The 14921-nt window shown below is 35.3% G+C and overlaps 1 protein-coding gene across 9 annotated transcripts in view; it reads right to left on the bottom strand.

Moving 5' to 3' along the window:
• Nucleotides 1–5402: 5402 nt before the first annotated feature.
• Nucleotides 5403–14921, bottom strand: part of CCNT2 (cyclin T2) — a 38163-nt gene continuing 28644 nt past the window's right edge. For 4 of the 9 annotated variants that reach the window (XM_006196109.4, XM_072960893.1, XM_031678628.2 and 1 more), the window contains 3 exons: nucleotides 13759–13922; nucleotides 10481–10551; nucleotides 5403–9964 (listed from right to left, as the gene is read on the bottom strand). In XM_006196109.4, coding sequence (XP_006196171.2) covers nucleotides 8537–9964; nucleotides 10481–10551; nucleotides 13759–13922 — 1663 coding nt within the window. In that variant the 3' untranslated portion in view covers nucleotides 5403–8536. Of the gene's footprint in view, nucleotides 9965–10480; nucleotides 10552–13758; nucleotides 13923–14921 lie in introns of those variants that run through there. The other 5 variants (XM_031678629.2, XM_072960895.1, XM_072960894.1 and 2 more) reach the window with 2 other exon arrangements.

Here is a 14921-nt window from a genome sequence, read left to right as displayed (position 1 = left end):
CTTCTTAAACAGTAATGGCAACAACAAAAAACTATTCCAGTATTTACAGTTTTGACTATTCAGGAACTATGATCTCTATTGCTTTATATGATTATTTCCTTTTATTTTTGGCCTGCCAATTTTAAAGCCATTAGTTTAAAATAAATTATAGAAACAAGAACAAAATCGTATTTTCTTGTTTAGTGGGTAAAAAACACTTAAATTCTTGCAAAGGCAAGTGGAGGAGGGTGGAAAGTTAAACGGAGTAGAACAATGCTAGACTGTTTACGTAGGCAGCCGTCTGAACGTTGCAGATCACAGGAACCTCAAAGTTAACAGGAAGAGAGCTAAGAGTCTTGGCCTTTCATTATCAGGGGCTCCCCTAACTCGTTAGAAGTCTCCACCTACAAGAAGTTGGGCGATTGCTGGTGGCTCCTTACACCTCAGGCTGCTCTCCTTGTAGTTTATAGTGTGACTGGAGGTCCTCACTTATTTGCAGAGTGAATCAGGTCATAAACCGCAGCCAGCTGGTGAGATAAAAGCTTGATCTGAGAAGGGGAGAGCAGGTCAGCATATAAACCTTTCCAGGGCACTTTGCTGACTTCCCCTGAAGGAAGGACTCCTCCTCCTGCTGAGGTCACTTCCCACTTTCACTCCCAGAATACCGGAAAACCTCACAATAATGAACATGGACAAGTTGTCAGAATTATCACTAGGCCTTACTTTAAGTTGGCGGACGAAGTGTTTTTTTGATAAGGTTTCCGTTGCTGTGACTCCACTCACCTACTAAATTTCATTGATACCTATATATATTTTTTTAAGCTAAATCTAGATTCTTTTCACTGGCTGCTATCATTTGAAGATGTGACTACAAACTGATTTTAGGTGTTTTCTAACACCAGTTGTCAGGCTTTGTCAAAACCCAAGCTGCTCCTCCAGAAGCTTCTGAAATAAATGTGAAATGCAGTCCGGCTGAGGTAGATGTTACTTTGGCCACATTTAGAAGGGTCTTTGTGGGAATTCCTTCCTTCTCTCTCTCCAGCTAGGATAGTTTTCCCCTCATATTCGATGAAAACTTAAGGGATATGTTTCCTTAGTTTACTTACTTGTACATGATCATTTTAAGTAGGGCTTAATTTTAAAATTTTAGTAGCGATTTCAGCATTCTTTAAAATCTGAATCATTATGTCTGATTCTGGAGCAATTAACTTTACATTCAAACCTCTTAAACCCGATGGGGAAAGGACAGGGACTAAGACAGTTTACACTATGTATACAGATCACAGTAATGGACACATGAAGTTGGTGTTAACAAACCTACCCCTCTTTTATTGATATAGAATACTGAACTTTATCTTGGAATATTTAGCAGAACCTTCAAAAGTTGTACATTTTTAATAGGCAAGTGTTGGTTCTAAAAGCTTTCTGTTGTTTTGTCTTTCACTGTTTTAAGACACGAAGATTGGAATTATGTTCCTATCAGTGGCCACGTGTTTGCTCCTTTTGTATCTTCCTTTAGGAGGTATAGGTCCTGAAAGGAGACTGAGGGATAGCATTCACTCAGCTAATAAAGGTACATCATTTAATCCAATTCTGGCTGTTACTTGGGTTGGTAGTAGTTTCACTTAATGAACAATAGGGCTCAGAGCTAAGTAACTTTCTTAAGGTCACTCCAACTGGTAGGGGGGAGTTAGGATTGCCACCCAGATGTCTGATTTCAGCGCCCTTTCCCTGCTGCCTCTCTGATTTGTAGTTTATAAATGTAATTGGTTACAACATTAAGGTTTACTCAGAGCAAACAAAACTCCAGAGATGCTGATAAATTCACTGGTCCAGTTAGTGATTTTGATTACTTTAATGGTGTTAAAATCTTTTCATTTTTCACTTAGTAGCAACATTGCCTTCCCTTCTATGACTACCTCCCTTCTCACCATGAACACTGCCCCCGTTTTCAATCACATTCAGAAGTGCACTTCAATACATACTGAAAGGGCCTCACAGTCAACCAAAGGAAATTTAACTTCCCAAGTAAAATCCTACAAGAAGTTCCAACTCAATGGCATCTCTCTAACGTTAACCTACTTTATTTAGCCTTTACACTGTGGCCATTTCTCAGAGGCTGAATTAGGGGAGCTGCCACAGTGGGAAAGAGCAAGCGAGCGACAGAGCTCTACAGTATAGGGCTGGGGAGTGTACAGCATTCCATTCACTTGCTCCACCCACTCTCCTGCTTGACTACAACAGCAGTCCCGGGCAGTGGTGGAATGAGTAGCTCCAAGATAAAAACACACTAAATCTGCTCAATGAGCATCAAAAGCCTCCATCACCTATGAGGCCATCTTTATTCCTCAGACTTGCACTGACAAGTATTCAGTTTAGAGCAGCTATGCAATACAGCAACTTGCATTTTGAAAAAGCTTTCCAGGTGATTCAACTCTAAAGCACTAGGGGTAAGCAGTCTGTGTCTTCAATGATGATGAACAAAGTTAACAAGGGTGTTTGTGTATGGCTATGTGAAAAGCTGAAAGAGCAAGCAGTTCCGAGGAAAAGCTGCAGTACTTTTCCTGCTGCCATGCCTTTTCATCCTTGTGAAAAACCATGTCTGAAGTCGCCTCTAAAGCAATTGCTCCTACGCATTATGACTTGACAGACTAAAGAAAACTGATCTTGGGTGTATGCCTGGACATTTGTAAGGTCTCAATAAGCCTGTTAATTTTATGGCAATATGATGAAAAACCCTCATTTGGTGAAGCCTCTATTGCTTTGGGAGGTGTGTTAGGAGGGAACAGGCAGGTCATACTAGAGTTAAAACAAAAATGTACAATTTTTTCCAGTATATTATAACAGCAGGGAAGAAAAAGAGGGAAGAAACAATGGAGTAGGATGAATTACTAAATGGAATCACTAACTTTGGTTAAATGGAAATCGACTTGGTAATGGTCCTAAGTAAAACTCAAGTGTATTACGTGCTTTAAAAAAAAAAACGCCCTTACTGGTGTTAACACAAAATGAAGACAAATCTTTTATGGTGATTTCAAAGCATTTACTTTACATTTAGGCTTAAAATGCATATTGGAGGAAGTAGCTCTTCTATCCTAGTTCTAGTTTATGAAAGCCATTGCAAGGCTTCCATTTCCTTTCAAGTGGGAGTTGCAAGAAAATTGGTGACGGAGGGAAGAAGGGGTAGGAGAGAGAAGCAATATTAAGCCGTTTATGATTAAAATTTTTCATGGATAATCCCTCTTCCAGACAATTCCAGTTACTCAGTGCTTTTTGTGGAGGTGACGCAACAACGTACACAAGAAAATCCCAAAGTATGAATCAGAATGAACTTAAACTCTGGAAACAGGAGGCAAGCAATGTTCTACACACTCAAGTTTACTGTACCTGGATTGGGCTTCATCACTCTCTCCAATATCCCAAATGTACTTCTATTAGGATTCTCTTCAATGCCACCTATCCTATTTAGCCCTCCTCCATCACCCATGCCTTAAGCCCCACAACGGAACAAACAGGTACTATTATCGACATTGTATAGATTAGGAAATCCAGGCACAAAGTCACGCGATTTCCCCAAAGACATCAGCTACTACGTGATGGTGTTGAGACTGAAAAATGGACAATCTGATCCCAGTGGCCATACAAAAAATGGAGTCATCCAAATAAAAAGTAACTTTTACATTAAAGACCTTATTTCCCACATCTCCCAGGGACTGAAAGTTATTTGATTCACATTAACAAGACATGTTAGAGCCTTGGATTTATGTTGTCAATAAACAAACTTTATTAATAATTCCTTATAATAGATACTCAGCTGAAATTCAATGTCTAATTGAATCATGCCATATACACATCTTCCTGTTTTGGATTTTCTATCAGCAAACATCCTATTCAATAGTCCTTGGGGGTTTTGAGTACATTCAGAAAACAAAATCCCAATTATTGCTGATAATAAATGAGCACATGTGAAGTTTTTAAACTAAGTGAAGCTGCTGGAAAACAGCTTAAAAAAGAATGTACTCTTTACTTAACAACAGGCAAATGAAGTTAAACCAACTACTAAACAGGTTTTAAGTGAGGCTTCTTCCCCAAACTCGGAAATAAAGGAAATTAGCCCTCAGAATTCACTTTTGAGATTAATGGATCACAGCAAACAGGTTAAGTAAGTCATGTTTCTGAGATCAAAACTACTCCTAGCCAGACAGCCTTCAAATGTGTCTTGCTTATCAAGCTACCTTAAATTAAGAGATTTCAGGCAGAATACATACTAGTAAATTAACAGAAAAAGAGGAGTCACAGAAACAAAAGCTGGCTGTGCCCAAATTGACACTGTGGAATAAAAAAATGGATGCATAGTATCAAAAAACTTGAGAGCACTTCAGACCCACTGGCAAGATCATCTCTATGGTAAAGACAGATGTTTCAGAGGCAAACTTCTCTTATAACACAAATTACTGATTATTTGGCTTACATATGTGCCAATTTATAGCAATCACATTTCAGATTATTAATATAGCTGTAAATTCTCAAATTAACACATTGGTACCATATCTTGGCACCCTAGGAGGGCAGGGACAGAATGAGCTGCTTTTCCAATGCTAAAATCCCACTAAGTCAGTCTGTTATAACCAAATGGGCACACAAGATTAGCATGTGTCACCAAGTCTTCCCCACGTGTGGGATTTGTTGATCTTTCATCTGGATAAATGTAGTTAGTGAATCCTACTGCCTCCCAAGAAAGCTGAGACTGTTGAATCAAGAATTCTTTATAACAAAAGCTCTCAAATTTTCCTCAGCAAAGACATCTTAAAAATCACCTAGCTATTTAAGCACAGTAGGTGAGAAACAACTATTTTTTTGTTCAGATAAAATTTGGGAATGGTGAGATATCTTGACAGTAGAAGTGTCTTTCTTTAGAGATATAACCATGTTTTTAAAAAATCTTTACTTATCTCCATAGTAAATGCAAAACCCTAACATACCTAATCAACCAAGGGTACTCAGAGTACGTAACAGTGATGCATATGTAAGCAGCAGTTTGTTTCTAAGACTGGTTAAGGAATAAAAACCAGTAATTTAAATTCTCAAATATAACCAAAAAATGTGCTTACAAATGCTTTTAAGGCAAGACATTTGGTAACTAACAAAAACATTTTAAATTTGGTTATCTGAAGTAGCCCTCAGCTAGCCATTTCTTTAGTTCAAAGAGGAGAGATAGGTCAGAAAAGCAAGGTATCCTACATACTCATAATCCATTGGTACAAAGTAATGTAAGCACCCCTCATGACGTTCTGCATGAAACCACATATCATGGCAGAAATTTTCTTGTACTCTTTAAGAACTCTAGCCAGAATGAAGCTGCATACACAGAGGAAGGTCAAGATGCCCATGTAATTGTTTTCAAAGACAAACTGAGGGGCGACTACAAGACTTTTCAGTATTTAATTATCTGCAAAAACAAACAAACAAAATGAACCTTAGGTAAAACAAGAAACAGGAACTAGGACACTTTGCAAGGTCTTACCACGCAAGGATACCACCACCAGTTTTTTTGGTAAAGCAGGCCTCTGAGAATGTGTCTGTGAAAAAAAAAAAAACACTCCTTTGCTTTGGTTCTGAAAGTACTGTATTTTAAAATAGCTAAGGCAAATATTTAGGGGCACAGCTCAATATTAGAAAATTACTTGAAAGAGGTAGAAGTACAGTCTTTCTATGTAATGTGCTTCTGTGTAAAGGTAACACATCTATGATCTAGGGAAAACACAACTAAAAAATGAATCACTCTTTTATAGGATGTTTAAAGATAATGTTTTTTAATAGTTCAAATATTTTTAAAAATCTCATCAAAAATGTATCACCTTAACAGTACTTGCACATGTGGAATTTCACACCTAAATTTGATACTATTTTGGTTTAATTATGGCTACTTACAAGAAGACTCAGTAATAATGTCCATTCATTGGAGTCTTTTTCTTTGGTTGAGCCTATCAGGACCAGGCTGATGAACTACTTTATGCAAATGAGATGGTTAAAGTAAATTCATGGCAATGAACTATAAGGGTTCTCATTTAATGGAAATGAAACTTAAAACGATTTCCATATTTATCCCCATTGTGGTTTTAGAAGCTAATAACCTGTTCAGAGGTTAAAGAGTTTGAATAGCTCACACAATCCTGTAAAAATTATAACTGGCTGCCCTTTAATAAATAAAGTCATTGTAAAGAATTACATTTACAGAGTGAAAAGTGAATACACAGCATTTCAAAATTCAATTTTGGAAGTACTAATAAGTACTGACCCATAACAATATACACTAGCTACCTTTTTAACTGTCCATCATTAGCACCAATAAAGATTCAACAAAATTACCTTTATTCTCACATCTCAAAACAATTCTGCAAATTCTTAGTGAAGTTTAGGTATAGTCACAGACCTTAAATATTCACATTGTTTTCTATGTCATACTGAAAATAAGTTCACTACTTTTCTGGATATTCTTTACAAAATCTTATTAAAATTCCTGGTATCATCACCCCCAATCATACAGTAGCACGACAACTCTATGTCGTTTCACATGATAGCTCCTTAGAGGTTTCACATCTAAATCACCAAGAACAAAACCCTTCCCTCCCTCATCTTGCACTCATCTTAATTCTATACTAGTCCTTGGATTATGTACCACTGTAAAAGTATAACTGTATCAAAATTACCATGTTTATGGATACAATAATATGCCATACAGAGCAATAAAGTTACATGAAATGACAAAGATTACTAAAGTTATGCAAGACAAGAACAAAGTTAGGACATGCTAGCTAGGCAAAGTCCCTAGAAAGAGGCTCCTAGTATCCTAAATTCAAATAACATTGACAAAATAATGAACAATTATCTTAAAAAAATTATAAAGCTACTGGCAAATCAGGTAATTGCTAAATAAAAGTAGAGCACAAGATTAAACTCTAGTATTTACAACTGCAACATACTTGAGTAAAATTACAATTGTGCACATATCAGTGGCTTTGTAACAAAAATAATTCATATACATAGAGGAAAAATTAAGACAGTTTTCAGTTCAAAAGAAGCTGAATCCAACCCATCTCAAAGATTTACCACAGAATTGAAGATTAGCTGATAAACCAGAGCCATATTACTGGCATTTAAGACAAATTTTAAACAAGTTTAAGTCTATTGTTTGTTCAGAAGTCAGAAGACTGTGCAAACTTGACCTCAACGGGAATATACTGAGATGTGCAAACAAATGTAAAACCTCCACTAGCTGTTTACCTGGAGGCTGACTTTTTTTTTTTCCTCAGAGCTTCCTGATAACAACTGTAAGCTATAAATACAGGTACAGTGCACAGTCAGTCATCTTTTTGTTTTATTTATTATTAGAATATAGAAGAACTGAGATAGCAATAGGTTTAATTTCATTTTTATAAGGAAGACTGTATTTACCTGAAAAAGAAATATGGCATCACACACAAACACACTTCAGGGGAGCAGTATGTTTAAGAACGTGGTGCTATTCTGAATGCTAAAGGAAAAGCGATTCCTGTTTACTGTTAAAATATGTAGTGTTAAAGTCCTTTATTTAAGAAAAAACTTACTAATTCTTCACTAATGTAAGTTTTTGTGAATTTAGTTTTCAAATCACAGTCATCTACATAACCATTATTAACAGCTCCGTGTTTATAGTACTGCAACAAGCCAACAAACATTTAAATGCACTTCACATCAAGAGTATGTAAACTTTATTTTTTTCCTCTTCAAGCCTTCAGAAAATTAGGGGCTATTTCAGCAGCCAATCTGGTCAGAACCTCTGAAAGCAGAATCAGTGCCTCACAGTGTAAATGACCATCTGTGGCACTGCATACCCATCTGGTAGTGAAGTGTCCCCCTTCAGTGGCTTCCAGTAAGGCCTAGAGTTTAAGGTTAACATGAAAAAGTGCCACCTTTATTTTAGATTAGTGATGGACTCTGACAAGATAAAATAAAGTTATTCTGTATATTGTTATACTTACAAGCAGCTCCAATCCTGAGTATTTATGGTAATATCTAAACATACAAAAATGTATGTACATTTTTCTCCACTTTCTTGTAAACAGTTGTCAGTATACTGTTTTATCCCTTTATCTTTGAAACATGCAAATCATACATACAAGTATAAATACACAAAAGAAAACAATTTACACTCATTCAAAAGCCAAGCAACAAAAAATAGCTACAGTATTCAAATTATAAATAACAAATGCTTGAGGCATCTTATATTCCTAGAAGCAGCCAGCCATTCATCCTAATGTTCTTAGCTGCAATTGCAGAAATACTGAGTTTTGCACCTTCCATGCTGTTACAGTATTTATAACACTATCATATGTGGAGATAAAGACTTGTTTACTATAATCTCTTCTTTTCAGAATGAAGAATAAAGCAGCACTTACAAATATTGAAGCAGTGGCAACAACAGCAGGTGTTAACCACTGCTAGATCAGGAGGAAGTTTTCCATTCTAACAATTTTTAAATTAAAAAAGGAAAGGAAAAATTGACCTAAACAAATGATTACATGTTCATTCCTTGGGCACTTAACAGCGAGTCCAGCATGTCGAATGTGTCTTTGTAGTCCATATGCTGGCTGTTTGTACTGTACTCGTGATTGACATCAGGACCGTTGGTCTCCACTGGCTTCTTGTCCAGTTTCACGAGGGTGCTGAGATGTCCGTAGCCCACCTGGTATGTGACAGGGGGAGGAGGGGGTAAGGGATGGTTAAAAACAGAGTTGTGAGAGGATATATACTGCTTAACAGAGGAGGAAGAACTAGATGAACTACCTGAACTTTTGGAACTTTTGCTCATTTTGGAGTGATGGTTGTGAGATGCATCATTGATATGCAGCTTCTTCCTTGAAGAGCTGGAACTAGAGGAAATGCCATCACTGCTCAGGCCAACAGGACTCCTCAGCACAGTGGGTGGTATTCCATCAGTACTGTGTTTACTGCCCCCACTGCTGCTGCCACTGTACGAGTGGGAATGCTTGTGACTGCCGGGGTGGTGGCGGTTTGAGGGATGCTCCTTGTGCTTCTCCTTATGGTCCCTGCTAACATGTGGGCTTGAGTGCTTGCTCTTCCCACTGCCTTCATCAGAAGAGCTGTGTCTTTCTGAGGAAGAAACTTTTATCTTCATTTTCAGTTCTTCTTTACTGACACTTTTATCAGTGGGGGGTATTGGAATCCGCAATTTCAGTGATCCACTCTTTTCCTTCTTATCTGCCATGTATCTTTCAGGTTTTTCAGCATTTGTAATGGGAATTTTCATTTTAATGGGAGAAGTTACAGAACTGCTGCTGGCTGCCTGGGACTGTACATGTTTGTGCTGCTGTTCTACCTGGGCAGCTATGTAATGATCCCTCACATCCAGATCAAGGGTTTCTAGCTTACGCTTTTCTCTATATTTATCTAAAGACATTTTCTGAGGAATTACTCCAGGAGTAGCAGAAATTGGCCCATGGTGTTTACTGCTCCCTGCTTTATGAGTATAATCTTGCTTAACAGAAGAATGATCAGAAATTTTGTCAGGTCTGTGATGTAATCCTGAATGCAGTGATACAGAAGGTCCCTGCTGGAAGTTGATGTTGTATTGGCTACTAGACAAAGACGTCTCCTGTTTCTGGGAATATAACTGTTCTGTCCTTGCCGACTCTTGATGTTGAGGCCATTCTTGGTGTGATGACAAACCATATGAGGTACTTGGCATTCCTGTTGCTAGCACTGACAAATTATCAGATGTATGGCTGTCTTGAACAGAAATATTTCCTGAATTTAGAGGTACTGGTGCAGGGAATGCTGATGTAGATGGTTTCTGAAAACTTGGGTTTGTAGGCACACCAGTAACACTATCTACTAAAATGGAATTCTGGACCAAAGATGAACCAAGAAGTGACGTTTCTGATACTTGTCCATCTACTTTTGGTTTCTTAGCCGCCTGAGTAGCCTATTTAAATAAAACACAGAAGAAGCAATGACAGCAAAGGAACTTAATAGAAATTTCTTTGCTTATAAAAATTCTATATTAAATATATGGAAATAAAATCACCTGGGGGTTGACTTTATGTTGCCAGTAAATAAATATCTTGTTTAGAGACATAAAAAGGCTATTAATAGTTGAAAGCACTGGTTTTAGAATTAGACACAGGTTAAATCCTATCCCAGAATTTGAGAATGGAATTTAACTTGTCTAGCTTTAATTTTCCTGTTTGTGAAATGAGGAGAATATTTCCATTGTAATCACTATGAGAATTAAACAAGAAATTTAGAAAGTATTTATAGAAAAGTCTATCGGACACAGTGGCTGACTACATTATGAGTATATGTAGCTTACGATAGGCTGCGATTATTTAGGAATACTGGAAAAAAGACTACTTAACCACAAAAATTCAAACTGATAAGCTATGCAGTTGTTAGATAAGTGATAAATTGATACTCTAGTAAACCTTGCCAATTCTCTTACCCTCCAGTTTCGAATCCTCTTCAACCTACTAGGTGTTTTCTCCAATATTTGTAGAAACTCATGTGTTAGCTCTAAAAATAAAATTTAAATTGAAAATTTAGAAAGTGGTTTTAGATTTGGAATTCTCAAGTGGGCAATATTAAAAAGAAAGCTCAAGAGTTCATCTCTTCACTATCACCCTCCTGATTCAACCATTAGCATATACAGAATTAGACACAATTGTTATTTTCAAAGACAAATCTTAAAAAACAAACAAAACAAAAAACCCACTCTTTCTACATCCCCCTAATTTTACATGCTTACTTAAAAATCTCTGGAAAACTTAGTGGCATTAAAAAAGAATTCCCCCCAAACAGAAAATCTCCATTAGGGAAACAATACAGTGATACTACTGCAGGCAAGATCTACGAATACATTCTTTAAAATTAGTGGGCAAAAGTTTAAGGAAAAAGAGGTTATTTGTATAATCCCAATATACCTTCCACAAGATATTTATTAATTACAAAGAGAAAAGCAGTAACTTTACGGCCTTAACCAAGTGATCATGATCATATTTTCCAGCAAAAAACATATCAACATGATACCCTTGATAAGATGCACTGAGCACAACCCATTTCTGTGGTATTCTTGCCAAAAAAGTGTAACTTCAATCTAATAATGGGAGAATATCAGACAAACTTCAATTGAGGAACATTCTATAAAATAACTGACTATTATTCTTCAAAATGTCAAGGACATGAAAGAAAAGGAAAGACTGAAAAACTATCAGATTAACTTCTTGGTTTTGAGAATCATGTATTATTATGAATGATGTTAACATTAGAGAACCTGGGTGCACGGTGTAACAGCACAGAAACTGTACTATCTTGCAGTTTCTTTACATTTAAAACCATGTCAAAGTTAAATGAAAAAATTTCTCTACCTATACTCATATAACTTCCCAGCAGTCAATATCATTAACGTAACAGTAAACCACCTTAGTCATATTTTCGCAATTTTTTCCCTTAAATTTAGAATTACAATGAGATGAGCCACTTTTCCATAGTGTAGTTATGATGAATTATAGTTTTCTACTCCAAAATAGTGTCACTAATAAAGTTACTGGCTACTTCCAAGACAAATATTAGTAGTATTAGTTAAATGAATTACAGTATCATAAAATATTAAGGCCAATAATAATTCTTCAGTAGAGACTACACAGATTTATTTACCATTTTCAGTGTAAACAGTAAGCTTTTCTATAAACTATTCTAGGCAAATGCTAAGATTGGTAATGAAAATTAAAACAATATAGAATTTGTCTCAAAGAAGCAAAGAATATGCAAAAACCTGGCACCGTTATATGCTCACAAGCAGTGACAACTAATTACTGCTAATGTCTGAAGAGTTTTTTGATCCAGTTTGGATGAAAAAATCTAATGCCTGTACTATTATTTCTTCATTTGAAAAAAAGACCACTTTTCAACTTGGATACTAGTAAATCCAGCAAATACATAATGCCTTTGGGTCCAAAATTAACAAATTATTTTGACTCAATTTCTTCAACAGCTTGATTATCAAAGATTAAATGCACATAAATTTCTGGTTTAAAACCTGGTACAGCAGCAGGCACAAAATGTAAATAAGCTTTGGTTTTCTTTTTTAAAGTATCTTCTATTAAGAATTACAGCGGAGAAACAAAATAATCTATTAAATAATTACTGCTAGTTTAAGTAATTAGCTACATGCACAAAAATCACAGTATGATGCTTAAAATAGAGGCTCTTCTTCTCCCTCAAAATTCGAAATACAAAAAACACCAGGGTTTGTTACTAATCATAAAAACAAACTGAAACCCACAAACTCCCCTTGCAGATAAGCCAAGTATAAGCCAATGTTGTTTTTGGCTCAGTCATTAAATAAATTATTTCAGTAAACACTGATGCTTCAGATACCATGATATAATTCAGATATTCTTAAAATCTTAAATTTTGTTACTTTATTTTTTTTTTGATCAAAACAGAGAAAAAGCTGCTATATAATATGTGGAAATTTTCAGTGTGTTAACTGTCCAAGACTCCTATTCAGTGGTTCTCCAAAAGAATAATGAACTTAATCCTTTTCAGAATAGAAGCAAAGGGGTATTTTGTTCTGTCAAAAAAAAAAATCCCAAAACACACACAAAAAACACTTTACCTACAACTTAAGAGCAGGATAAAAGGTAGATTACTTGATTTTTGTGAGCTTCATTTTAGCATACACACAAATTATTTTTATTAAGATGATGACTACTATATCTTATCAACTGCTAAAGTAAGATGGTGGCATAGTTAACCTCGTTTCAAATCATATATGGAAAAAAAAGCCTCCACTGTTTTTAGAAGATGTTATTTCAACTCACTGAAGATCTCCATGCACTCTGGATAAACTTTAAAAAAACTCTGGTAAGAAAAAGAGGATAATCATGTGGCAGTAATACAGCATGAGATATATACTCCAAGAGAAATTTTTCAGGGAAGAAAAAAGGCCTAGAAAATCAAGAGATCTGACAAAAAAGAATATTTTACCACAAGGGTAGGCAAACTATCACCAGTAAGCCAACTACGTCCTGCATCCTGTTTTTATAAATAAAGTTATCCTGGAACACAACCATTCATTTACAAGTTGCCTATGGCTGCTTTCCAGCTATGGTGGCACAGTTGTCTAGTTCCAGGTTCGTAATTTACAGAGCTTATTACAACAATTTTTCCAGGTCAATCCATAACTTATTAATGCAAGGCAACAATGACACACTTCACCATCACTGGAACAACAGAGAAAGGAACATTACCATGAAAATACCTATAGCTCACTGGTCACATCTTTAACAGTAATACCTGACTTTGTGTGTATACATATTAAACTCAATAAAATTAGTGCACTTTAAATTAGGTATTCTTGTACTATCTACCTGCAGCATTATAAATCATATTTCTTTAAAAAATCTTGAAAGTGCTTTAGATATTCAGTGGTAGTTAATATACTATTTTTTTTTAGGCTAATGAATCCTTATTTTCATCCTGTTCATTTAATCATGTAATTATACTTTTAAAGTCTATTCCCAAACTGTTAATAGCATCAAAATAACTACAGGGGGAAGGAGGATGCTGGATGGGCCAGAACTGGTAACTATTCAATTGGGCATGAGTATATGGGGACTCACTATTTTTTCAAACCTGTACAGAATAAGAGAAAATTTTAAATGTATAATAAAAAGAAAAAAATTCAATGTTAAAAAAGATTTATTTTTCTCTACTTACCATCTAGTAATTCCAGAGTAACTGTAGGATCCACATATTCCCACCAATGTTTTCCATCAGTTGACACAGGAATCTCCCAATTGGACCATTTGCAAGCCAAATGAATGCATACACATGCTATCACTGTTGGTTTGTACTGAAGACAGAAGGTTGTAAGATGCAGACTGTTGTGGAGCAGGTTTGAAAATGAAGAGTCATAGAAATTCAAACATGTAAAACAAAGAAAAACATTTACCAATAAGATTACAGCAAAAACAGAATTACAAAGGTTTTCTTCTTCAAATCTAGAGTACAAAACTTTATTAAATTAAAAGCTAACATTTTAACACTTTTTATGACTATGTTCATAAAAATTTGAATACTAAAAAAATCTATATATATTATAAACATTTTCATGCTTACTCCTCAGAGTATATTATTTTATTAATACTAATATATTAATATTTCTAAATTTTGCTTTTATACCTAAATTCGAAGTATTTTTTACTTATTACATTTCCAATAATTACTATATACAAGTATAATGCTTTAAACTTTTTTGTGATATTTTTGTTTGTTTTGTAACAATATGGCAAAAAAGCAAAGAAAAAGCAGAAGACTTAAAACTGACAAAGTAATTTCAACATCACATTAAAATCAGGGATTCTACCATTTAATGTAGCTTAACATAATTAATTCTCGAGTAAGTCGAAGAGAATTTAATACTTATCTATGTAAACCTATCTTCTTCTCATTAAAGCCACAGAGAAAACTTACCTTTGCTGAACAGCTTCAAGGCCCAATGTTGCTAAATACTACAAAAACAGTATCTCTCTCCTTTCATGACACACCAAAAACTGGGCATGTAACATGTCACAGCTAGCCTTTCTAAGCAAAGTTTTAAATTTAAGGGATTTTTTTGCCTTGTTGTTTAGAATTTCTAGGGACAGAGGTTAAATCCCAACAACACATATCTAAGAAAATATACTTGTTTTTGCCAATCTAACCTTTCAAATAAAACTTAACAGTGTGACAAGAAATTAAGGACTACACAAAGCTAGTTTGGTCCACTCCTCCGCAATGACCCATTTAAAAAACAAATTTAAATCATTAATGTCATTAATCCAGAACAAAATTATGTATTAGATATGAAAGGCTTTTAAAAAACTATTCTTCCAGTTCAG

Source organism: Vicugna pacos, chromosome 5 (genome assembly GCF_048564905.1).
Source record: "Vicugna pacos chromosome 5, VicPac4, whole genome shotgun sequence".
Lineage (NCBI taxonomy): Eukaryota > Metazoa > Chordata > Mammalia > Artiodactyla > Camelidae > Vicugna > Vicugna pacos.
Note: the sequence above shows the minus strand (reverse complement) of the source record. Positions and strands in the feature narration are given on the sequence as shown.